The 24,439-nt window shown below is 33.9% G+C and overlaps 2 protein-coding genes across 5 annotated transcripts in view; one reads left to right on the top strand and one right to left on the bottom strand.

Moving 5' to 3' along the window:
* Window positions 1–817: 817 nt before the first annotated feature.
* Window positions 818–9,321, bottom strand: fam174b (family with sequence similarity 174 member B). The gene is made up of 3 exons (XM_048169033.1): window positions 8,686–9,321; window positions 6,159–6,290; window positions 818–2,640 (listed from the first exon to the last, which is right to left on the bottom strand). Exons 1-3 carry the CDS (start codon window positions 8,952–8,954, stop codon window positions 2,637–2,639), a joined length of 405 nt encoding a protein of 134 aa, XP_048024990.1. The 5' UTR covers window positions 8,955–9,321; the 3' UTR covers window positions 818–2,636.
* A 5,381-nt stretch (window positions 9,322–14,702) lies between these two features.
* chd2 (chromodomain helicase DNA binding protein 2) overlaps window positions 14,703–24,439 on the top strand; it is a 45,641-nt gene continuing 35,904 nt past the window's right edge. For 2 of the 4 annotated variants that reach the window (XM_048168239.1, XM_048168235.1), the window contains exons 1-5: window positions 14,708–15,030; window positions 16,466–16,524; window positions 16,678–16,727; window positions 20,049–20,106; window positions 22,811–24,363. The gene's annotated coding sequence lies outside the window, so the exon portion shown is untranslated. Of the gene's footprint in view, window positions 15,031–16,465; window positions 16,525–16,677; window positions 16,728–20,048; window positions 20,107–22,810; window positions 24,364–24,439 lie in introns of all 4 variants that reach the window. The other 2 variants (XM_048168237.1, XM_048168238.1) reach the window with 2 other exon arrangements.

Here is a 24,439-nt window from a genome sequence, read left to right as displayed (position 1 = left end):
AGTGCATCAGCATCACACACATGCGTTGTGCTGCTCACATGATCAGCTGTGGCCAATCATTTGGACATAAACACAGAAGCCTTCACTGCGCTTACTGTGTCAGCTGTGTAAGATAATGACAGAGAATAGATTTTTGAATAAAGTCGTTATTTTTGTTTTGTTTTTTTTTGCACACAAAAGGTATTCTCGTTGTTTCATAAAATTAAGGTTGAACCACTGTAGTCACATGGACTGTTTTAACGATGTCTTTAGTACCTTTCTGGACCTTGAAAGTGTTGATTATATTTGCTGTCTGTGGACGAGTCATATACCTCCTGGATTTCATCAAAAATATCTAAATTTGTGTTCCGAAGATGAACCAGGGTCTTACGGGTGTGGAATGACATGAGGGTGACAGAAATTTCATTTTTGGGTGAACTAACCCTTTAAAAGCAGGATGGATTCTGATTGGCTGGCAATGTTGTATCGTTCATCAGCTGGAAAAATCATTCTGAAAGCAATTCCAATGATATCGTTTAACTGTCAATATAGTTATAGTTGTGGTGTGGACTCTGCTATTTATATTTAGAACTGAACCCTTGGTTATCGTTATAGCTATCGTCCTTGTGTAAACAGGCTTTTTAGGCTAATTAGTATTTGCTCTAACTGAAGCATGACTAACTGAATACAAAGCTAAAGGGAAACCAGACAAATGGAAAATTTGTTTGGCTTGTTGCTCCATGCTTGAGCTGTTGCAGGTTACTGGTTAACAAATGTGAGGCGGATCTTCACATTCAGGCTCAAACCAAGTTTTAAACAACACATTTGACAAACCTTGTTTTCATTTAAGATTTTTATTTATTGCATTTAGAAATTGATTTACTTTAATAATCAAGAACGAAGAAACGTACATTTACCGATCTGATACTCTTCAGAAACAAAACAAACATTTACAATTAGCTCAGACATAGTTTTCTTTGGAAAGAAAAGTGGTTGTCGATATAACAAAACTTTTTTTTTTGTCCAGTGTTTAGACTAACAAACATGCCAGACAAAACCAGGAGAAGATTAAAGCATGTGTTTTAAGACGTGTTCAATTATTGCAGAATACTAAAGGGAAAAACAGTGCAGAAATAACACTTAATTTCAACCGTTTTGCAGTCACTTCAGCAATTGTTTGCATTTAACACATTTTACTTCATATTCCTTTACTTCACTGCCTATTCCTTTTCTTCAAAGCATGAATTCAGATTTGTATGAAATACAACACCTGGCAATTGGAAACATTTTGAACAAAGACAGAATAGAGACATAGAGAGAATCACACTCTTGACTTCAGTTTTAGACTAGTCAGAAAAGAACAGCTACACCATAATTTATAATTCAATAAAATTCTTATTGACCCTTAGATGCTGGACACAAGTCCTTCACATTGACATCTAGTAGGAGCATCAAGATAAGATAAAGTCACACTGAATTTAAGGAAAAGTCACAAAGTATAACATATCATCAATATATCACTGTAGCTCTAAGATATTTTAAAGATACTCTTCAAATATTTCATGTTTAAACCCTTCATGATGTGTGGCACTGTCGTTTTCCACTGTAAAAACCAGTTAATTAAAAAAAAGAGGTGTGCATATGCGACACAATAAAAAACAATCCTCAACCTCAGAGAGCAGCAACATGGCAACAGTATTCTCCCAACTCCACACACATCCTCTCTCACACATACATTCAACCCTTATACAGTAAATATGCACAATTAGTGGTTAGTACATTAATAATTCTCAAAATATAGGGACGTTTGAAACATATTACTCTTATTAAATCAAAATATGTTTTTTTCCTTTCTAAAAAATAAACTATTTCAGATGAATAATTTGCATACAATATATACAGATGATAGTATATAATAAATGAACAAAAAACATTTTCAGTATTGGAGCATAAACATCCATTTAACATCGTCATAACTTATTTCATTTGAAGCATTGGGCTGATTCAAGCACAGCTAAATCACTTAAATTTAAACCAAATATTTGAGCTCTGTGTATAGTATATTTAAATTAATAATTGTGATAATTTTAGGGAATTTTTACAATAAAAAAAATATTGAAGTTTTGATATCATTACATTCCAAAAATAATAGCTTCAATATGTTATACTGTGACAGAAATGTTCAAGCTGCCTGATACTTTTAAGAGCAATTATGCATATTGAATTACAGACTTTTTACCAAACAACTGGAATGTTTTTGGGGGTAAAGGAAAAATATGAAATATTTGTGCAATAATTACAGCAATAACTAATTTGTGGAATGGATTTGTGAGGGACTAAATTTAGTGCCTCCTTCATTAGGAGCACTTTATTTCCCCCCCCCCCCACACATCAATCTTTGATTATCTTTCTGTGCTTCCAACAGAAAAGCTTTCATAAAACTTCAGATTTCATGTTGGTTTGGAATGTCAGAACAGATGCATACACCAAGAAACATTTGATATATTTTGCCGTCAGGTTCCATTGAGGTTTCAAGGCTCAGAGGAAATGGATCAAATCAAAGGTGCAGGGAGCACATTCCCTGTATAGATGTGTTCACACGCAGGGGTATCCGGGGGAGTTAAAAGAGCTCTTCAACGGTGAGTGCACAATTTAATTCACCTATGAGAAAGAAAAGAATTTAAATAAGAGGATTAGGTACATTAAAAAAGGATATCAAGTTTCAATCATGAGTAAAAGTTGTCAAACTGGTCTGAACTGGTTTGCCTCACTATCAAACAGCCACATTGCCAATAAAAAGCTGATAAACAGGGAGCCATGCCCAGCAAAAAGGAAGCAGGTTCTCAGTCAAAGAACAATTGGACGGAAGGGAGAAGTCCACGCTTGACGCTCACTAACCCTCCAAATAACACAACTATTTCCATTGTGACCCATGAGGTCACTCACCAAGAACATTCACAGTCAATAAACAGCTACTGGGCTTTAAAATACTGGTCTTATTTAATTAGAGTATAGCAGTGTGCCATGTTAGTTGGTAATGCTCAGCAAGACATAAATGAACATTTAACAACATTAACAACAAAAGTCTGTCTAAAGCGAAACATTGGCGTGCTTTTTTAACAACAACAACAAGCATGTGAACACTTTTCCATATCAAAATGTTTAAAGGTGCCCTAGAACCAGTTTTTAAAAGATGTAATATAAGTCTAAGGTGTCCCCTGAATGTGTCTGTGAAGTTTCAGATCAAAATACCCCATAGTTTTTTTTAAATCAATTTTTTTAACTGCCTATTTTGGGGCATCATTAACTATGCACTGATTCAGGCTGCGCCCCCTTTAAATCGCGCGCTCCCTGCCCCCCGAGCTCTCGACTATGATACAGTGCATTTACAAAGTTCACACAGCTAATATAACCCTCAAATGGATCTTTACAAGATGTTTGTCATGCATGCTGCATGCATGCCAGGGTACCCCCAGGATCCTCCAAATGAAATTCAAGGCTTTTTAAGACCTTTTTAATACCATTTTAAATGAAATTCAATGCCAACTTCGTACCCATTCTGACAGAAGTATGAGGGGAAAATGTCAAATCTGTATAAATTTTGAACCCTAGAAAATAATTAATTCGGCATATATTTTTATACCTACTATTAATATTTTATTTACCATAGGCCTACTAAATGTAAACAGCAGTGTCTCTCTCATTGTTACAGAGTGTAATATAATTATATAGGCTAATACTATGATGTAATTGATGTAATACTACTAATGTAATTGATGTAATACTACTAATATACTAATATAATACTACTAATATAATACTATTAATTGCAATAGTCTGGTGCAACTTCTCACATCCAACAAGGTGCATGGAATAAAAAAAAATTAGTAATTTAGGAACAAAACCAGCAACACTCATAGATGCCATGGAGGGGTCAGAAACAAACAAAAAACTGAAGCTATATATATCAACTTTATTTTGCCAAAAAATAAAAATCTCTCATTGTTATTAGTTTTTAACATTTAGTGGAAGTAGGCTGTTTTCCTTTACTTCATGCTAGCTTAAATAAAATTAAAATCTTGCACTGAACAACACTGTACAGAACAAATACAACCCTTGAATACATTTGTACACTCTTCTGTTTCTTGACATGGTAGCATCGGACGCGTTTCGGTGATTTAAAACGACGCTCGTGACTTAAAGTCGAGTGCTTTTACTGTAATTTAGGCAAGCGCGCTCATAATAGAATCGACGCGGTTGAGAGCGCGGCTCATGGTTGCATAGCAACGACAGACGCCACGGGAGCGAAAGCGCATTGAAAAGAAGGAGAATGCCGGCGCGGCCGCGTATGTGACGCGTACTAGAGAATAATAATTATAATAATAGTAATAATTTAGCGGGCCGGATTATGTTTTATTTTTGAGATCAGTTGCGGGCCGTAAATGGCCCGCGGGCCGGCAGTTTGAGACCACTGGACTAGACTATCACAGAACGCTGACACAATCAGCTACCCAATGATGATTTTCATTCAATCCGAGCACAGATATTGACTCGTATTACTCGTATAATACTCGTACTCGGCAGAAGTGCTTTATCCGTACCGGATACTCGTTTCAGCCGAGTATCCGGCTCATCTCTAGTAATTTATCTCACTTGCCTAGTAACCATAGTAACGGGTGCGCGAGCTTTCGCGCTTACTGCTATGACGTGGAGCACGAGGTGCACTCAACATTACGCTGCATGAATTTTTAATTAGCCTACACTAGTAACAGTTCATTTTGTTACGGTATGAACTTAATCCTAGGAAAAGTTAAAAAAAAAAAAAAAAAAAAAAAATAAGACCTTTGTAACGAAATCCAAGACTTTGTATACCAAATTCAAGGCTATTAAGGCCTTAATTTTAGATTATCAAATTTAAGACTTTTTCAATGCTTTTAAGACCCCGCGGGTACCCTGGCATGCATCGGATCATGTGAGTATAGTATTTATTTGGATGTTTACATTTGATTCTGAATGAGTTTGATAGTGCTCTGTGGCTAACGGGCTAACATTACACACTGTTGGAGAGATTTATAAAGAATGAAGTTGTGTTTGTGCATTATACAGACTGCAAGTGTTTAAAAATGAAAATAGCGACGGCTCTTGTCTCCGTGAATACAGTAAGAAACGATGGTAACTTTAACCACATTTAACAGTACATTAGCAACATGCTCACAAAACATTTAGAAAGACAATTCACAAATATCACTAAAAATATAATGTAATCATGGATCATGTCAGTTATTATCGCTCCATCTGCCATTTTTCGCTATTGTTCTCGCTTGCTTACCTAGTCTGATGATTCAGCTGTGCACAGATCCAGACGTTAATACTGGCTGCCCTTGTCTAATGCCTTGAACATGGGCTGGCATATACAAATATTGGGGGCGTACATATTAATGATCCCGACTGTTACGTAACAGTCTGTGTTATGTTGAGATTCGCCTGTTTTTCGGAGGTCTTTTAAACAAATGAGATTTACATAAGAAGGAGGAAGCAATGGAGTTTGAAACTCAATGTATGTCTTTTCCATGTACTGAACTCTTGTTATTCAACTATGCTGAGGTAAATTAAATTTTTGATTCTAGGGCACCTTTAAATATTTATTTATGGCATAGGTAGCCATTTTCCATTAATAGTCTATTTTATTCTAATGAGACAAAAGTCCTTAGAAAATTCAGTCTTGTTCTATTTTTCTGCACCATTTCCCAGTCGCTCACACTATGTTGATACTAAGTTATTTAAAGTTTAGTGTTTACTGAAGAAGAAATATGTAGCTGCACTGCAGACAGCATTTATTACTTGCCATCAGGAAAGAAACTGAACATTGTTTTCCTGGTAAGGTTGAAGGTATTTGATAGGCAGACTTGAAAACATTTAAAATGTGAGCCAGACCCACATGCCAACCATTATTCCCCTTCCTCCAATTAGTTTTTAAAATGTAAATTTCGTCAACAAGCAAGCAAAAGTAAAGGCCCCGGTATACTTCAAACAAAATCAAACGAAGAACGAAAAAGTACTTCGTTTGAAGTATACCGGGCCTTAAAGCACTACAAATTAAATCACTAAAAGAGGACAAAAGTAAATACAAGAGACCTAATTTCATGTCATTGCACATAAAGTCTTGATAAAGCACTCACCTGTATTTGACATCGAACAGGGTTGAGTCGTCATCTTCGTCGTTTTCTTCATTTAGAGGTGCCATCTCTACGCGCTCGGCGGGAGTTGTGATGATGTCATACTTTCGTGTTTTTCTGATTTTCTTTGCCGATCTATCCAAAACAGGATTAGAGAGAACAAGATTAGTGAGGTTATACACCTGTATGTTTAATAGAATATGACAGTTTTCCAGTTAGGCGAGTAGCAATCGGAAATTCTGATTCATCTATACGATTCTGATTCCTTAAAGTGATATCAAAGTTGACTATTCTTGTTTTTATGGAATATTGCAGTAAATGATTTATCAGTGCACATCTTTTTAAAATTCATGTGCCCTCATAATCTTTAATCAAAATAACTTTCCTTCTCTTTTGCAGCAACATATCTTCTCTTCTCTTTGATGATGTGTTTACTGGCTTGAGGGTGGGACAACCTGTCACTCGCATGAGATCATATCAATAACAAATCGCAACGATCCAATCAAACCAATTCCCAATGGACAAAATCAAATCCTGCGACTCCCGCTCTACATTTGTTCTTGTTGGAGAAGCCGTTTCACTCTAATATACAGTACAGTCCAGAAGTTTGGAACCACTAAGATTTTTAATGTTTTTAAAAGAAGTTTCGTCTGCTCACCAAGGCTACATTTATTTAATTAAAAATACAGTAAAAACAGTAATATTGTGAAATATTATTACAATTTAAAATAACTGTTTTCTATTTGAATATATTTCACAAAGTAATTTATTCCTGTGATGGCAAAGCTGAATTTTCAGCATCATTACTCCAGTCTTCAGTGTCACATGATCCTTCAGAAATCATTCTAATATGCTGATCTGCTGCTCAAGAAACATTTAATGTGTACAATTGTACAAAATATTTGTGTACAATATTTTTTTTCAGGATTATTTGATGAATAGAAAGTTCAAAAGAACAGTGTTTATCTGAAATCTAATCTTTTGTAACATTATAAATGTCTTTACTGCCACTTTTGATTGATTTAATGCATCCTTGCTGAATAAAAGTATTCATTTCTTTAATTTCTTTTCAAAAAAATAAAAATAAAAATTCTTACTGACCCCAAACTTTTGAACGGTAGTGTATAATGCTACAGAAGCTTTGTATTTCAGATAAATGCTGTTCTTTTGAACTTTCTATTCATCAAGGAATCCTGAAAAAAAAAAAGTACACAACTGTTTTCAACATTGAAAATAATCATAAATGTTTATTGAGCAGCAAATCAGCATATTAGAATGATTTCTGAAGGATCATGTGACACTGAAGACTGGAGTAACGATGCTGAAAATTCAGCTTTGCATCACAGGAATAAATTACTTTGTCAAATATATTTAAATAGTACACAGTTATTTTAAATTGTAATAATATTTCACAATATTACTGTTTTTTACTGTATTTTTAATTAAATAAATGTAGCCTTAGTGAGCAGACGAAACTTCTTTTAAAAACATTAAAAATCTTAGTGGTTCCAAACTTTTGGACTGTACTGTACATCACAGGAACTTTCATGCTGACTCTAACAGTTCTATTAATGATTATTTTAGTAGTTTTGAAAAAAGAAATGGCCCTCCACACTCTGTTGCCAAATGAGTTCATTTCTGAACTGATAGCTTATGAATCAGAAATAATACAATTGTTTTGGAAGGTGTGTTTTAAAGGGACATTTTTTTTTAGAAGTGACATAAATGTTATCCAACCCCTGATCCTGGCTATATATTAAATAAAAATACATAAGAATAGGCCTACAACATAACATCTGGTAACGTCATTCATTCATTTTTATAAAATACCACAACAAAACTCATAATGTACCTTTAATTACATGTTGTCGTATTGACAAGTCAGTAACTGCATTGTTTTTAAGTCTCACGAGCTACAACATACCACAAACATAATTGGTTAGTGTTTTGATTCACTACAAAGAACCGGCTCATAAGAGTCATTTGTTCGGGAGTCAAATTACACTATATTCTTGCTATATTTCTGGAAACACTGTCAGAGTATTTTAGTTTCGTTCGCATCTGCATAATAATTTATGTTCGAGGACCGATAACGGAACCGAACATCATGAAAATCATTCATATATATATTTATTTATTATTTTTTTTTTTTTATGTCTCCTAGTACGCATATGATTCTGAATCAGAATCGGTTCTCGGGTTCAACCAACAAGCGAACCATCTGCTACCAAAACCGTTAAAGGATTAAGTCAAGGATAACAAGTCAGCGTTACCAGACAATCCAGAATGTTCTTAAATTTAAAAATTGTGTTTAGATGTTATGTTTAGGTATTAAGTACTTTTGTATTAGGTACAAATCTGTCTTAAAGTAGCCTACAGTTCTACACGAAATCTAAAGTGACATTTAGCCTACCAATGAATCGAAAATGACGCCATTTTCAATTAAAAGTATGGTGGCATTTTCATTTGCACAAGCACTCAGACGAACACAAAAATAAACAATTTAAATACATGCCAATTTATATATTACCTGAATATTTTTATGACAAGGCACGTGATAAGCAAGGTTGTTAATACGCAGATAAAAATCGAAATGTTTTTGATGGTAGGAAGATCCCTTAAAATGGTAGAAATGCGAGATCCGACCGCTTCATCTGTTGTATTAGGATGTGATGAATGGTCTTCTTGTGGGGGTAATGTTGAATTCAGCTGCGGCGCTGAGGATGGACGCGTATGTGGCTCTCCGTTCACCTCCTGAGCAATAACAATAAGAGCAATAGCAAAATAATATGCCCACATATTGTTTCCCGTTTTAATCCGCTTACTTAATGTCTTGTATATTGAAAAGAGTCAGTATAAAGAAGCTCTGCGCTCTGTAACTCGAAATGCGAACAACAGCTGTTTGACGAATGATGGGAAATGATGCTCTGAGTCTGACATCTCAAATATTATTCCTCAGTTCACAGTCGGTCGTCAAGCATTTCCAATATCTCGCGAGTATCTGCTCATAATCTGTCTTCCACCTTTCGAGTGTTCCGTTTCATTCTTTGGTTTGCACTCACACGCAGCTCGGACCGTCATCCAGGATGTTTTCTTGGGAATGCGTTGTCGGCAGGAGGAAATGTGGATTATCCACACCCGGAAGAGCTCCGGGAGGGTCCAGAGAGAGACGATGAACCAATGTGCATCAGTGTTTGGCACCAGCTGTTATGGAAGAAGAGCGCCTGTTGATAGTTGTGTTTGAGAAATATTTTTTTTCACGAGAGTATACACATCAGACAATCTTAATACTGAATTTGATATCTATCTATCTATCTATCTATCTATCTATCTATCTATCTATCTATCTATCTATCTATCTATCTATCTATCTATCTATCTATCTATCTATCTATCTATCTATCTATCTATCTAATTACAGTGTTGGGGAAAGTTACTTTTAAGAGTAATGCATTACAATATGGCGTTACTCCCTAAAAAAGTAACTAATTACATTGCTTAGTTACTTTTTATGGAAAGTAATGTTTTGTGTTACTTTTCCTCATCTTCAATTGTAAAGACCCTTTCACACCAAAAGTGATATGAATAATGAAGAAACTCACACCTGTGCAGCTTAAACAAAAAGTAACTCGGATATTTTCTTGTAAATTCAAAAGTAATGCTTTCATTTACTAGTTACTAAAAAGTAATCTGATTATGTAATCACATTACTTGTAATGTGGTATCCCCAACACTATATCTATCTATCTATCTATCTATCTATCTATCTATCTATCTATCTATCTATCTATCTATCTATCTATCTATCTATCTATCTATCTATCTATCTGTGTGTCTATCTATCTATCTATCTATCTATCTATCTATCTCTGTGTCTATCTATCTATCTATCTATCTATCTATCTATCTATCTATCTCTATGTCTATCTATCTATCTATCTTTCTATCTGTGTGTCTGTCTATCTATCTATCTATCTATCTGTCTGTCTGTCTGTCTGTCTGTCTGTCTATCTATCTGTGTGTCTGTCTGTGTGTCTGTCTATCTAATGTTTATTTGGTAGGAAATGCTTCACAAAGAGGCTGTTGTTGAAGAATGATTCATTAAATTCTATATTTAACAGCAACATAAATCAGGAAACCCATATCTTAGCAGAGAAAATATCTATTTCTCAAAAAGGGCATTACATGTACCGTAGCAAAAACGGCAGGCTTAATTTTAGAGAGAGTGGAAAATACTGTTTATATCGCAATAAAACCTTACTAATTTCTAACCATAGTGAATCTCAGCAGAATAAATACATGATTTGATCTCTTAAAGTCATACGAGAAGGAAATGGGTTATTGTTGGATTATAGGCTTTGGCTTTCCTGTGTTCCATCCTGTTATTTAACAAAATTTAACAGGGAAGTCCCAGTCCATGTTCTCCTGAATAAAATGCATACAATATATTATTACATCAATAAAACCAAACATGTATGAGTAATGAGTTAAAAAAAATATATATGAATAATGATAATGATAATAATAATAATACATGAATACCCTAAACAAAGATAAAGATTTTAACTTTAGATTTCACAAACTGTAAATTTAAGCAGAGCATACCATTCCTTGGTGTATCAGACTGCTAAATAAATTGTAAACTGTTAAGCAAACAAGATTATGATTTTCTGGGAAGTTATTGAATTATTTTCAAAGTGACACACTTTTAAAGAAAGAGAAACATTTTTAAGTCCTCCTGACTACCAGCTATGGAGTTTTGTCCTCTGTAGAGGATATTATATTTTAGCGAATTTCTCTGAGACCTACATGTCACCATTTTAGATCTTGATGTCCTGTAAAGAGCACAGGACTTTACAGAGATACCAAATGTTCAGAGATTTCACCATGACCACTCCTGGTCTCCTTGGTCTTTAAAAATGTCTGACATTAATTTAGTGATCAAATTTAACACCCTTATGGAAATATGATAATATTTTCTTAACATCATTTACATCTGACTAATTTTCAAATTGTTTGTCATAAATCAAGATCTCAGGGAAATGTTATGTTGTTTCAAATCAAAATAATATGACTTTGTTATGAAACAGGACATTGTTTTTATACGTGTCCACTGTAGAGGACACCAGGACTTACAGCATGTTTATCAGGCATTTTGGGAGACACAACAAATGGGAAAGAAATTATATATCAATATTTCTATGAAATATTAGATATTATTATGAAAATCTTGCCAATTATTACTCCCATTATTACCGTCTTTTTTCATTACATGTTGCTCCAAGAACATTAATATGCAAATTACATCCATTGTGTAGTAGATACATTTGTATAATGGAGAAAAAAAAAAAAAACATTTATAGCCATTTTATATTGCATAAAGCAAAATGGTATGTCAAATCATTCTGTTATATATTTTATAACATAGTTGAGAATCATCTTATACAAAGTTTGGTATAAAAAAATCCTGAAACCTAAAAATCTATTGGTGATTAATAAAAAATCCCATTGTTTTTACCTTTTCATGTCTTTTCATGTCTTATTTTATTTTTTATTTCCACTACAGAGGATATAGCATACATATGAATAAAATATCATTTTCCCCTTTTTTTCTTATGCTCTAAACAATGTAATGACACACAAAAAAATACTAAATTCACAAAAAAAACATTTTCTGGTAGTCAGGAGGGTAAGTAAATTAAAATAAAGTAAATACATAGTTTACATTAGCCACATGATGGCGCTATCTACACAGATACAGTCAGTTGACCTTTCTGTCACACAGGTATGCAGGAAATTAAAATAATAGCAGAAATCTGGGGCCAGTTGCATATACTGCTAAGACTAGTCTTACAAATTAGTCATCATATTTTTTTTTCCTTTAAGACTGTTCATAACTGTTTTAAGTCAGCTACATAAAATAAATCTTAGATTGGTCTAATTTGACTGATTGCCCCTTGACTTATCACCATTATCACTAGTATGAACTCAAACGTCAAACTTGTTGCACAAACTTTTTGATTTCAAACCAAAAATGCATAGGGCACTGGATGATCCAGTCCAAATAACACCACACATTTCATAGAAGGCCACAAGAGGGCTCTTATTTATCTTTTTATTTTTCAGTCCAAATAAATTTCACATCTTTGTTTGATTCAGTACTGCACTAAAAACAGTGTTCTGATATGTGTGCTGAAATAAAGGGTTATAATATAATGTCATTTATTTATACAGTATTGTTAATTCTGAAAAAATACAGACATTATGGCGTCAGGTTTTAACACCTCTTTCTATCCATACCTGGCTTTTTGTTTTTTAAATGAAATGGTTTGTACACAAATAGTCTACTTTCCATTACTTTAATGAAACATCCACCTGGTTCATTTGTGGCATGTGGCACCAGTGCCTGCCTACGTGGCACGACTATAGAGGAGAAGGGGGAGGGAGCCGAGGGCTGATACAATTACAGTTGCTAAGTAACCAACTGCGGTATGCAGACTAGCTGTTGGAGAGAAATGAGCCCTTGACAGAGCTGAGGTTCTGTTACTGTACACATCCATTTGCTAAAAAGAACTGTCATAATCATGGTTCATAAATTGAAGGTTATAAATATTTAAATAAACAACTGCAGATGAGTTTAAGATCATTATATTATTCATATTGCAAAAGTGTTTTATATAAACTATGGATGTTTGGTTTTGGCTGTTACATGAAACCTTTTGTCATATTATCAACATTCTAATGATTTTACTCATTTAGCCTATAGGTTTTAACTAAATAGCAAAGATGTCTGAAATGTATAACTCATGAAATTACTTATTAATAACCCCATGAATTACAACGAGTAGCCTTTTAAATTAAATAAATAAAAATAATAATAACACTAGTAATATTCCACTTGGGGCCTTCTGTGCCAATTCACTTCAAAATATTTGTAATCCACAAATATAAAACATTAAAGGAATAGTTCACCCAAAAATGAAAATTTTGTCATCATTTAGTCCCCCTCAAGTTGTTCCATATCTGTATAAATGTCTTTGTTCTGCAGAACACAAAAGAAGATATTTTGAAGAATGTTTGTAACCAAGCAGATCTCACCCCCCATTGACTACCATAGTATTTTTTCCCCCTACTATGGGTGAGATCTGCTTGGTTACAAACATTCTTCAAAATATCTTCTTTTGTGTTCTGCAGAACAAATTAATTTATAGAGGTTTGGAACAACGTGAGCGTGAGTAAATGATGACAAAATTTTCATTTTTGGGTGAACTATCCCTTTAATGTCTCCACAAATCCCTCATTAACAAATAGACACAGAGAACTTTGATATTCAACATAATACAATATCACAGATTACTTTTTTCCAGAGACACCTTTCCTTATTTTTTATTTAAAAGTCATGTTTCCATGCAAATCACCTTGTATGAATTCATATGAAATTCAACACCTCGTGAAATAGTTATGATTTTCAGGGAATAATAGTTATGCCTTCTCATGAGATTACACTCTAAAAAGTTCTGGCTTAAAAACAAACCAAGTTGGGTTGAAAATGGACAAACCCTGCAATTGGGTTGTTTTAACCCAGCGGTTGGGTTAAATGTTAGCTGGGTAGTTTTATTTAACTCAAATATTGTTTCAAATTTACTGTATTTCTTGCTTAAAATGAGCCCAAAGTATGTTGGAAATTAACATATGTTTAATATGTTTAATAAATGAACATTTATTAATAAGTTTAATGAATAATACTTAAACAATACACATTTATTAAATTTCTTATTAATAACATTCACATTTTAGTTATTATTGTCGCCTCTAGTAATTATGTGTCTGATTTTTAATTTCCAACCTATTTTAGGTTCATTTTAAGCCAGCCATATAGTCATTTTTAAACAATATTTGAGTTAAATAAAACTGCCCAGCATGTTGGTCAAACATTTAACCCAACCGCTGGGTTAAAACAACCCAATCGCTGAGTTTGTCCATTTTCAACTCAATTTGGGTTGTTTTTAACCCAGCATTTTTAGAGTGTAAAATTTCTTATAGCCTATATGTTTTTAAAGCAGTTTTCGATTTATCAAACAGCCTGTGGTTATCATTATTTAAAGAGACTTTTTGAGAAATTTAGTCTGATAACATTAAAAGATGCTGCTGCATTTTTATGTAAATTATTCATACTCACATCCGTTAGCAACTTTAATTTTTTACATTTATTTTTCTTTAAAATTAACTTTTAAGGTATGAATGTTGGTAAACCTTCAAGTAATGTTAACCACAAACCCATAAATCAAAAGTTGATTTATATAAATAAAAAACAAAGACAACAAATGGCCCAAAAGTGCTTCTTGGTTTTACAGTCTAAACAGCTTTGTTGCTTTGTTATATAAAATAATGGCTTTATATAAGTGTAGGTTACATTATCATATGGCTACATTAGTTGTACAGTAAGCTAAGTAGTTCTTTTATCAGTTTTTATTGAAATAGGAATGCTAATTATGCTAATGTCATTAGCATTTGTCGTTAAATAGCAGTGTTGTCAATAAGCCAGTGTAAAAATGAACATGTTTTCGGTCACTGAAATCAAAAGTTAGTTTCCATACACAATCATGGATGCTGCGTTTCTTCTACCCAGAATGCTGCAGTGAGAGGAAGTTGTCTATGCTTACGCTGAAGCTCAGGGCTGTCCGTCCACTCGATCAGTATAACAGCACAGAGAGGACGAGGAGCGCACACAGGAGCGGAGAGACAGCGGTGACGGGCGAAGATGGCGATGCGGCGCGGTCTGAGCGAGAAGACCTCGTTAAAACGAAGAATGTCAACGAAGAGAATGGCGTCGACCTGCTCAGATGAAAGAGCAGATCGCGACGGTGAGAACATGGTAAGATTTCATTATAAATTTAACTTAGAAACGTGTTTAAGCGAGTGGTACAGACGCACCAATATGGTGGAAAAGGAGAGGGTTCGACGAGGTGTTGTAAAATGGCCATGATGGGGCCATTGCCAAGTACTGAAAAAAGGCATTCCGTCGATTTAATCGACGATTTTGAGGTAAAAACAACGTGAAATTGTTAGGAAAACAATGGATGGATATGTTGCAGGAAGACTGTGAAGATTTCAACTGGCAGCAACGAAGAGAAACAAGGATTTAACTGTCTACGCATTTTAAATTCGCTTTGTCCTTGAGAGGACAAAATGTCCTTGTAACATTGGAAAGCGGAAAAAAATATATTATATTGAAATATTGTTGTGATAATGCACTAGTGGACGTATCATTTCCAGTCTCAACATTTTGAGTGTCTTTTGTTGATTTCAAATGTTTTCTTTGAATAAACAATTTTATTGAACATTCTAATGCATTTATTGTGTGTTAATTACTGAAAAATAATCTTTTTCTCCGGATGTACATTGTTTTGAACTTGTTCAAAGAACGTTGTGAATATGTCAACTTGCCTTAGGATTTAGTACATTTTGATGTTTTACTTTATTTTAAGATTGCATTGTTTTCTGCATAAAATGTAATACTTTTACTTTTCATTTTATGAGTCTTTTCCACTTGAGAATGTACTTAAATAAACGTATCCACTTGTATTTCTTGTGTTTTGAAAAACATTTATGCTGTATTTTCGACGTTAAATAATAGGGTGTTGGCTTTTAACCCATTGTGGTCCAAAAGAAGTATTTATATTCTTTAAAAAAAAATGTAGAAACATGTTTCTTTCTTTCTGTTTTTCCTTTTTGGTCAGAGATTTATGTGAAGGACATTTTCACCTGATTAGTACTTATTTAAAGTATTAAATGCCCTAAATTTATACAAAATTTATTGATAAATATAAAAAAAGTCAAATTTTAATCTGAAAAGTCTTTTTTATTGTTCTGGTTTCCACAATATCATAGAAACATATAACTTAGTAAGTAATGCTGTTAAGGTTGTCTATTTAAAGTGTAAAATGTTAGCTTTAAAATATGAGGTCTATGCTATAAATGTATATAGAATCAACTGTTCACTGCTGTCTAGAAAACTAATGTTGCATGTAAGAATAAATAAAAAATAAAACGTGCCCATAAGTGATTCTATATCAAAGAGGTTTCTGATTTATGTATATTCTTCAATGAATATGAAGTATTGTCACGTTATGTACTTTAAGAATTTAACAAGTCAATAGTACTTGCAGATTACTTTGTTAACTGAAGAATTTGAGAAAATGCATGACTGAAATAAATGTTTCTTTTGAACATTTTGACACCGAAATGAGCATTATTATGTTAAGTATCCAATACAATACTAATCGTCCGAAATGCTTTTTTGTGTACAGGAATCAGAACAACTGGATAAAAGATGATGGAATTTCGTTCAGTCTCATGCCATATAAATGTAAGTGACATTAATGTACTTAGTAACTAAACTATACATTTGCGTAATCTGTTGAGCTTTATTCACCTTATCATCGACCACCACTAGGTTGTGCTCTAAATCAAATCGTAGGATGTATTTTCAGTCTAACGAAGAATCTTTTTGTTGTTAAAGGTTCCTGATCTCCTGAACGTCAAAGAAAGATGAGGAAAATGATTTTTGCCGTAAGTATTGAAATTAAAGGAACCTTGTAGAAATAGCTACGGCTATGATCTTTTCTTGTATAACGTACAGTTATTATTTTAGCTGCTTTATGTGGAATATTTGCTGATGTTTTAAAAATACTGTAATTTGGCCAGAAGTATAGTTAACAATGCAATTTTTACACAATTTGAGTAAATACTAAATTTTCATAAATGCATTACATTTTTTACAAGTTCTAGTAAAATTTCAACAAATTTTGCACAGCCCAAGATTTTAACCATTAAAGAATATAAAGAACCTGAATTTGCTATGGTACCCATAAAAATGTTTTAACGAAAAAAAATAAAAATAATAATCATGGTACTAACTACGAACTCTACACACATCCATGTTTAACGAAATCAGATGAAATTCAGACATTCGAAATAAAATAAAAAAACCTTTTATACAAACTATAAAAATAAAATATTTGCAGTTATTAATAGAAACATTATAGGTGACAATGTTGTACAATTTTGTTTGGGAATGGGGTGGAGAAAACACTACTTAGGCATTCTATAACCTTAGTATGTAGCAAAATTATCACTTTAAATTCAAATTTCTTCTGGAAATTCCTTTTTTGACATCATAGCTAAAAGTAGGGTTGTGACGATAGTACGTATATTGACGGTAGTCAGAGATATCGGCGATGACTGCTGCCTTTGATGATAATTTACTTGGTTTCCCATTAATGTACTAAGTTATTATTGTTGGTATTATTGTAATCAGGTGAGTATTATCAAATTAATATTAAGGACCTTCAATTTATTTCCCTAATTTCATAATGACATCACCACATAACACGCTTCATTGAAAATGTTTTTAAAACAGATTTAAAAAACTACATCCCATATCAAAACTGAATTGCAAGGTGATCTATTCACAAATTCAAGAGTGCTTTTTATAAAAGTAACGCATTAATCTTGTCCAGGTTTTGTTTAAGCCAATGAGCGAAATGACGTTGTGTTTTAAACAAAACATTTAATGACACTAATAACAACACAATTAAATTATTAATAATAATATTACTAAAACTATATAGGCCTAATAACAGTCTTTAAGTCCGAACACGGCACAATAATCAGTTATCGATGAAAATCAAAAGCAGCTTCAAACACTGACTTAAAAAAAAAAAAAAAAAAACTTGTCGTGTGCAGCGTCATATGCCAAACACATTTGGCCAGTTTTTGCTTTCACTTTCAATGAATAATTGACTGGTTTAAGTCTCTTTCACTGGCATAACTCTAATGCAAAGTTAGCCAATTGCATGGGTGATATCCAAAGGCTCGCCTTTTGGGTGAAATATTTCTATGCGACATGACATTTTTCTTCATCAACAACTCTATCTTTGCTTGCAAAATGATAGAAAAAGATTCTCATTTCAAGTAAGTAAATTAAATGAGTAAATAAATAAGTAAATTATTGCACCCCCCACCTCCACCGCCAATGATAATATCGTGTATCGGCGATCTCGCAGGATGACGATTTGACTGACACACATTGCCCAACACTATCTAAAAGTATAATTTTATTTTCCTTATTGCAGAACCATTAATACCTGGTGCATTTAGATTTTTCTAATTGAATTTAAAATGTTTTAATTATCCATTTAATTAAAACAATTTTATTTTTCACCGACATAACATGTCGTTGTCCCTAGTGTTAACATTGATAATACAAACTTAAGTCACTTTTTTTTTTTTTTTTTTTTTTTAATGCAACAAATGGGAAAAAAAATAAAAGGACATATATCCCCCCTTCAACAAATTTTTATATCTACAATAAAAATTCGTTAAACAATATTATGTCGTTTAAAGAGTTTTTCTCTCAAGTTGGATTTGGGTTTGGTGGTGTTTCACATGACAACCAATTTTTAACATTTTTTCCAATGCCTCAATTCCTGCTCACTTTGGTTTACAGTAGTAAGATATCCATATCATTGTCACCAATGTAATAGAGCCTAATTAGTGATAACTTTATTTGTTTATTATTGCCAAAGCATGGAGAGCTGTTATTATTTTCTAAATGATTCGACTCAATTTCACCTGGAAAAACTTAAAACATTAAAAATTGATTAGTCTTGCATATCTAGACCTTCAAACTGATGGCAGGTCTGGACTCCATAGCAGCTTTCATTGACCAAGGACCGCCCAGAGTCCGTCTGACTGACATGTAAAGCAACCAATCAGTTTGTTTTATTCAGCCTCATGTTACGGGGTGTGAAAATGTAAAGCCGACGTCCCTACAATGTCAGAAGAGTGTAAAACTCTTGGACATATTTTAAAGAGTCTATGCCCCAAACTTTATGTACTTCACATAGTTTTGAAAACCCAGCGTTTAGTTGATCCTGATAAGCGCTCATTGTCACATCTGTAAACGCAACAGCTTTCTTTTTCCATGAGGGGGTTTGGCATCATGGCATCTTTGTTTCCAGGCGGACCGTTAAAGAACACGACACGCCCGTCTCCCGGAAAACCTGTAGAATTTAACCAATCGGATGACATTAAAAAGATTATAAAAATTGATACCTGCCATCATAGAGATACATGCATAGATGCCTCATTAGTGGCTGTTCTATGGGGCGCTATACATAAGCCATCCGCCATATTGGAACAGTCAAAACCGGTCCGTGAACACTCGAGAGCAAGTTGACTGAGCATCTGCAACCGTAAAACGCATATATGATTATCTATATCTGCAGATGATTTTGCTGAACACAATACAACAAAACAAAGGCGTCAGCCAACATGACATTTAAAAAGTTATCATAGTTAAAACCTGCAATATTGAGTTAATGCATATTAAAACACAAACCAATTTCTATGGGAATTTAAATTTAGGCGGAACCAGAAGCTGCACAATGTTGTGGCATCATTGTTTCTTACTGTAAGTGACGACACTAACCGTTCCAAGATGGCGGGCACGCTGATGTGTCTGGAGTGGCCGAATGTGGAATATATGTATACATATCTATGTCTGCTATATGTAGAGATAAAAAGTAAACAACCATCTAGCAAAGGCATAGCGGCACGCTAACAACCCAGAACACCCTGGAATCATGGCAGCGACTTTTGCATGGAATAGAATCTCTTAGAGCTAATACTATTTGGAAGATAAATAGAAAATCCTTTGAAAGTAATGTAGGGTTAAGGCTTAATTCTTTTCCATTACTAAACAGATGACAGTTTAGCTTGAATTAATAATAAGGCAATGTGACACTTACTTGAGTAGCTAATGCAGTTCTCAACTGACAGTGTTTTGTTTTATACCTCTGATCTCACTGATTGTCCTTCTCCCTGTAGATGACGTTTGCCTGAGGAGGAAACTGCAGCAAAATTTCAAGGAAGGGAAGACTACTCTGTAAGTCCTCACATTGTTATTTGTATTATTAAGGTATTACTACATATGTCTGTCATTTTAGCTACATTTAGGCCCCAGTAAAGTAGTAAAGTATTTTTGCTCAGGCAAATGTAGTAGTTAATAAACAGCATAAAATGGATTTCATCAAAAATAATTAATTTACAATTGCTACAGTTTTTTTACAGTTTATATTAAAGGTAAAGAGAAAATTCAAAGCTCAAAGGAATGGTGCTAAGAATTTTTGTTTAATAATGGGCTTCCTGTTACAGCTTGGGAAGGTTTAAAGGTGTTTTTTTTTGTTTTTGTTTTTTTAATACAGTTTTTGATGACTGTACATATAATTTACTTGTCTTTAGTACCTGAGCATGCTTGGGTGCTCTCTTCACCACTACTTGTTTTCAGTGGAAACCTTTCTTGAGATCAGTTGCTATGTTTCCAACCAAAGTTGCGAATTTTACTTGTGCGCAAAATTGGAGTATCACATAAAACATTTGCCAATGAAGCAGCGTTTCCATCCTATGTGTTCAAGAGAACAAAATCGTAATTTCCTGAAAAACTTGTGCAAAACATCTGTAATAAAAATGGAACTTGTTGCAATCGGGGAAGCCACTGAAGCTCTTTTATCCTACATCATGAATGACTTGCATCTCAGAACACGCAGACGAAGCGCAATAAACGCTGTCATGTTATCTTGCGTTTGGATACCTGGTGTTTGGGAACACAATCATGTGAGACACTTCTGGGAGGTCATTATACCAATTGATTCTGATGAAAGACTTTGGCTCAGGCAATTCAGAATGACCAAACCAACATTTGAGATGGAACTGATCCGCTGGTTAGTCCAGTTATCCAATCACATCCTCTGTGTTGAGGCAAAGTCCTATTATTTATTTTTTTTTTTTTTTGCACTTCAAGAGATTTCAGTAAATATGCGCATGTCGTCTTATCTGATTAAAAAGTATCTGCCTCAATTGAGCGCATGCGGGGTTTTTTTTATGCGCATTTTTAGAATTTATGCTTATCTTGGCATTTCCATCCAGCGTGACACTTTCCTTGTGGAGTCAGTTCTGCTTTTGTGTAACTTGTTTTACACATCTTTGATTCTGTGCCACAATTGGCCTCCTTTTTTCACTGGCTGTTGCATACTTTATGCATTTAAAGTTTTCACTTGCACTTGTGCCACATTTACACTGGAAAACACTACAACTTTTCCATTCCTCTTGTGACATGGATAAAACTTTTTCTGCTTTTGATTTTGGGATGGGTATCCAGACAGGACAGACTAGAAATTATGGTCCTTTACCATTGCACATTAGTGTGCATTAGCCCAAGTCCTCCACATTAAGTCAATGTTTAATTTGAGCTGACACCTAATTATGCTAATGATATGGGATTGCAATAGTTTCGAAGGAAAATGTTCTTAACTTGTGGATAAGGCTACTGACATTTTCAGTAAGCAAATGCCATACGTTCGTTGAGGAAGAAGCTATGACTTCCAGTCTTTTTTTTTAATCATTCTTCTAAAGCCTGACTTTTATTAAATGTACTTCATAACCATTTTTTTTTTTTTTTTTTTTTGAGAATTTCTTTTCCTTAACATTTGGAACAACTTGTTTACTATTTGGTAAAATTCTCCTCATATTTGTACTTATACACATCAGTATGCAAATTTCCCAGTTTGTGAACGGACCCTTTGAAGTGTCACTTCTCATTTTAGTGGTGAAGCCACACCTTTTTTTTTTTTCTTTTTTTTTTTTCTTTCCCTTCCTTTTTTTTTTTCTTTTTTAAATCAAGTCTCAGCAGCCTAAACATCACGAATGACTTAATTACAACAATTTCAAAGTAATTTCCTCTAATACACTTTTAATTTTGGCCCAAGTTACACATTGTAATAACAATCACATAGTATGGAAAAACGCACTTCAATAATTGACATTCTCACGTTTTTCACCTATTCATTTCAATGATTTTTAGCTTTGTCGACTCATTTAGATACAACTTTGTTCTTGTATCATTAACGTTAATGACCTTTATTGCACAAAAACATGAATATTGGAAGAAATTTACCTTTTGTGAAGCATAACCACAGAAATAATAGCTAATGACAGACATATGTTGTGTAATTATATGTTGTGATTTTTAAACTGTGGGTCTATCGTAAAGCTACTTTGTTTGTCAATGTAATAAGTAAACTGATAAGTGAACCAAATCCAGGTACTATAGATTTTCTGGTAGTAAAGGTTTTTGTAGTGTTGTTTCTTGTGAAAACGCTTCTGAAATTGTGTGAATAGAGTTTCTTGCACTTACATTTGTAGGTGAATGTAACGAAATTAAGCGGCCGCATTTGTGGCAACTACATAGCATTCTTCTGTTAGCATTTTATCATATGAATAACATAAAATTTTGCTGTAATTATTCTACCATTATAATATTGACAAGTCAGTTGTGCATGTTAATGTTGAAGTTGTCCTAATTGACCATAAGAAGCTACCTTGTGAGATTGACCATTGTCTTAAACTTGTTAATCGCTAGCTATAGAACCATATCAAACAGGATTCTGATTTGGTTCTGATTTATAAAAATGTTTTGTTCATAGCTACGCTATAGCCGCACGTTACCATTTTTATGAAAAGCTGTCATCGCATCTTTAAGAATACATTTGGGGTTTACATGTTTTCCCTTCTCCTTTTTGATTTTATTTAAGAACCAATTCTGGACAGTCAAGTGGAGACACTACTGCTTAATGAGGAAGATGGCGGCTCATGTTTTGCTTTTGGATTTGGAAAGAAAGAGACATTTTATTTGTTTGTGATTTGCTATGATGTTTTACTTCATCCGCTGATGTACAAATGTATGTATTGTGTCATTTTACTGCATTGTTGTTTTAATGAAATGCCTGTATTTCAAAATTTCAAAATGCTTTTTTTTGTTGCCTTTTTTTAAAAGAAAAATAAAAAAGTTTCGTGATTGAACTATATCGAGTTGCACTTATTGGATGGAAAATAAAAATGACGTTTCGCAAAATATTTACTTTGCGGTTTACGTCCAAGCGTCCAACGCAGGTTCAACTTTTCTTTTTAAAAAAAACCCAAAAAAAACAAAAAATGCTATTTTATTTACTTACCGAACTATGAATTAACAAGCTATGTAATATTTCAAATTTTAAAGAGTTGGTTTTGTCTTTTAACTGCCCTTAATGGCTCGTTTTATTATACAACTTGTATTCCACAACTTGAGACTTTCGCAAATTATTTTCGAGCTTTATCTTTTCCATTCAAGGATACACCCACAAATTTCCTGTTGAATAAAAAATCACGCATTTGATCCAGCCTGCAATCTTGGCTCATGCAACCGTCCTCTCTCAAATATCACGTTTTCAAAGTACATTACATATATACAGAGCAGGTGTAAAAGGGTTAAAATTAAATTGTCTAAAATGGTGTCCAGTGTAGTCCAGCACTCACTGCAAAATGGCAGTCTCTTGTCTCATTTCCTGTCTATGCAGGAAGTGAAGGCTTACAGAAATAAATGTATTAACACAAAGATAAGAACTGCCCTTTATAACCACCAATCAGTCGTTCAAATACTGTACTCCTTAGGTTGGCACTAACTTGAGGTATTAATATATCTGTAAAACAACTAGTTTTTATTTAAAATAAAAGGGGTGGGTCTTTCGTGCATCACCTGAGCCCTGGGTAAATGGAGAGAACGTCAATCAAAGGCTAAGCTCTCAGAGCTGGGAAGGAGCTTTAGATGGCGGATGAACCTTGGGAAGGGGAGAGCGTTGAGCCTCGCAGGGCTCTCGATAGCACTTGTATCTCAACTTTGGTGAACTTTGAGTGCCTCTAGGGGCACCGTAATCGCGCGAATTCGTTCGTTTTAGTTCGTTTTGGACTGTAAAGACGTTAATGCGCACGTTTTGTGACTTTGTTTCGTCGAAAAACGCTGTGGTGTGTGCGTAGAGTGGCCAGTCGTTGTTTTCCCTGCCTTGCACTGGCAGCCATGGCGGTCCTCCATTTTTAGTGCGCTCTGCTGGGCTCTTCTCATACTCTCTCTCCCCCTCTCTCTCCATTCAAATAGCCATCGGTGGATTACTGCTATTATTTTTCTTTTCGAATATTATTCCGATTGTTATTTTAATCTCAATCTTGGACTCTTTTTGATTTTTTTTTTTTTTTGTTATGGCCAAAGTAACAAATCGGATATTTTGTCAGATGTGAATGTGCTACTACAATCCTCCTCCTGTCAATGCAATAGGTATGTTTACATCGTTTCTTTTCTATTGTCGAATTTATTTGCTTTCATCGTTGTTTTAATCGTCCTTTGTCTGATG

The sequence above is a fragment of the Megalobrama amblycephala genome, linkage group LG19 (assembly GCF_018812025.1).
Source record: "Megalobrama amblycephala isolate DHTTF-2021 linkage group LG19, ASM1881202v1, whole genome shotgun sequence".
Lineage (NCBI taxonomy): Eukaryota > Metazoa > Chordata > Actinopteri > Cypriniformes > Xenocyprididae > Megalobrama > Megalobrama amblycephala.
Note: the sequence above shows the minus strand (reverse complement) of the source record. Positions and strands in the feature narration are given on the sequence as shown.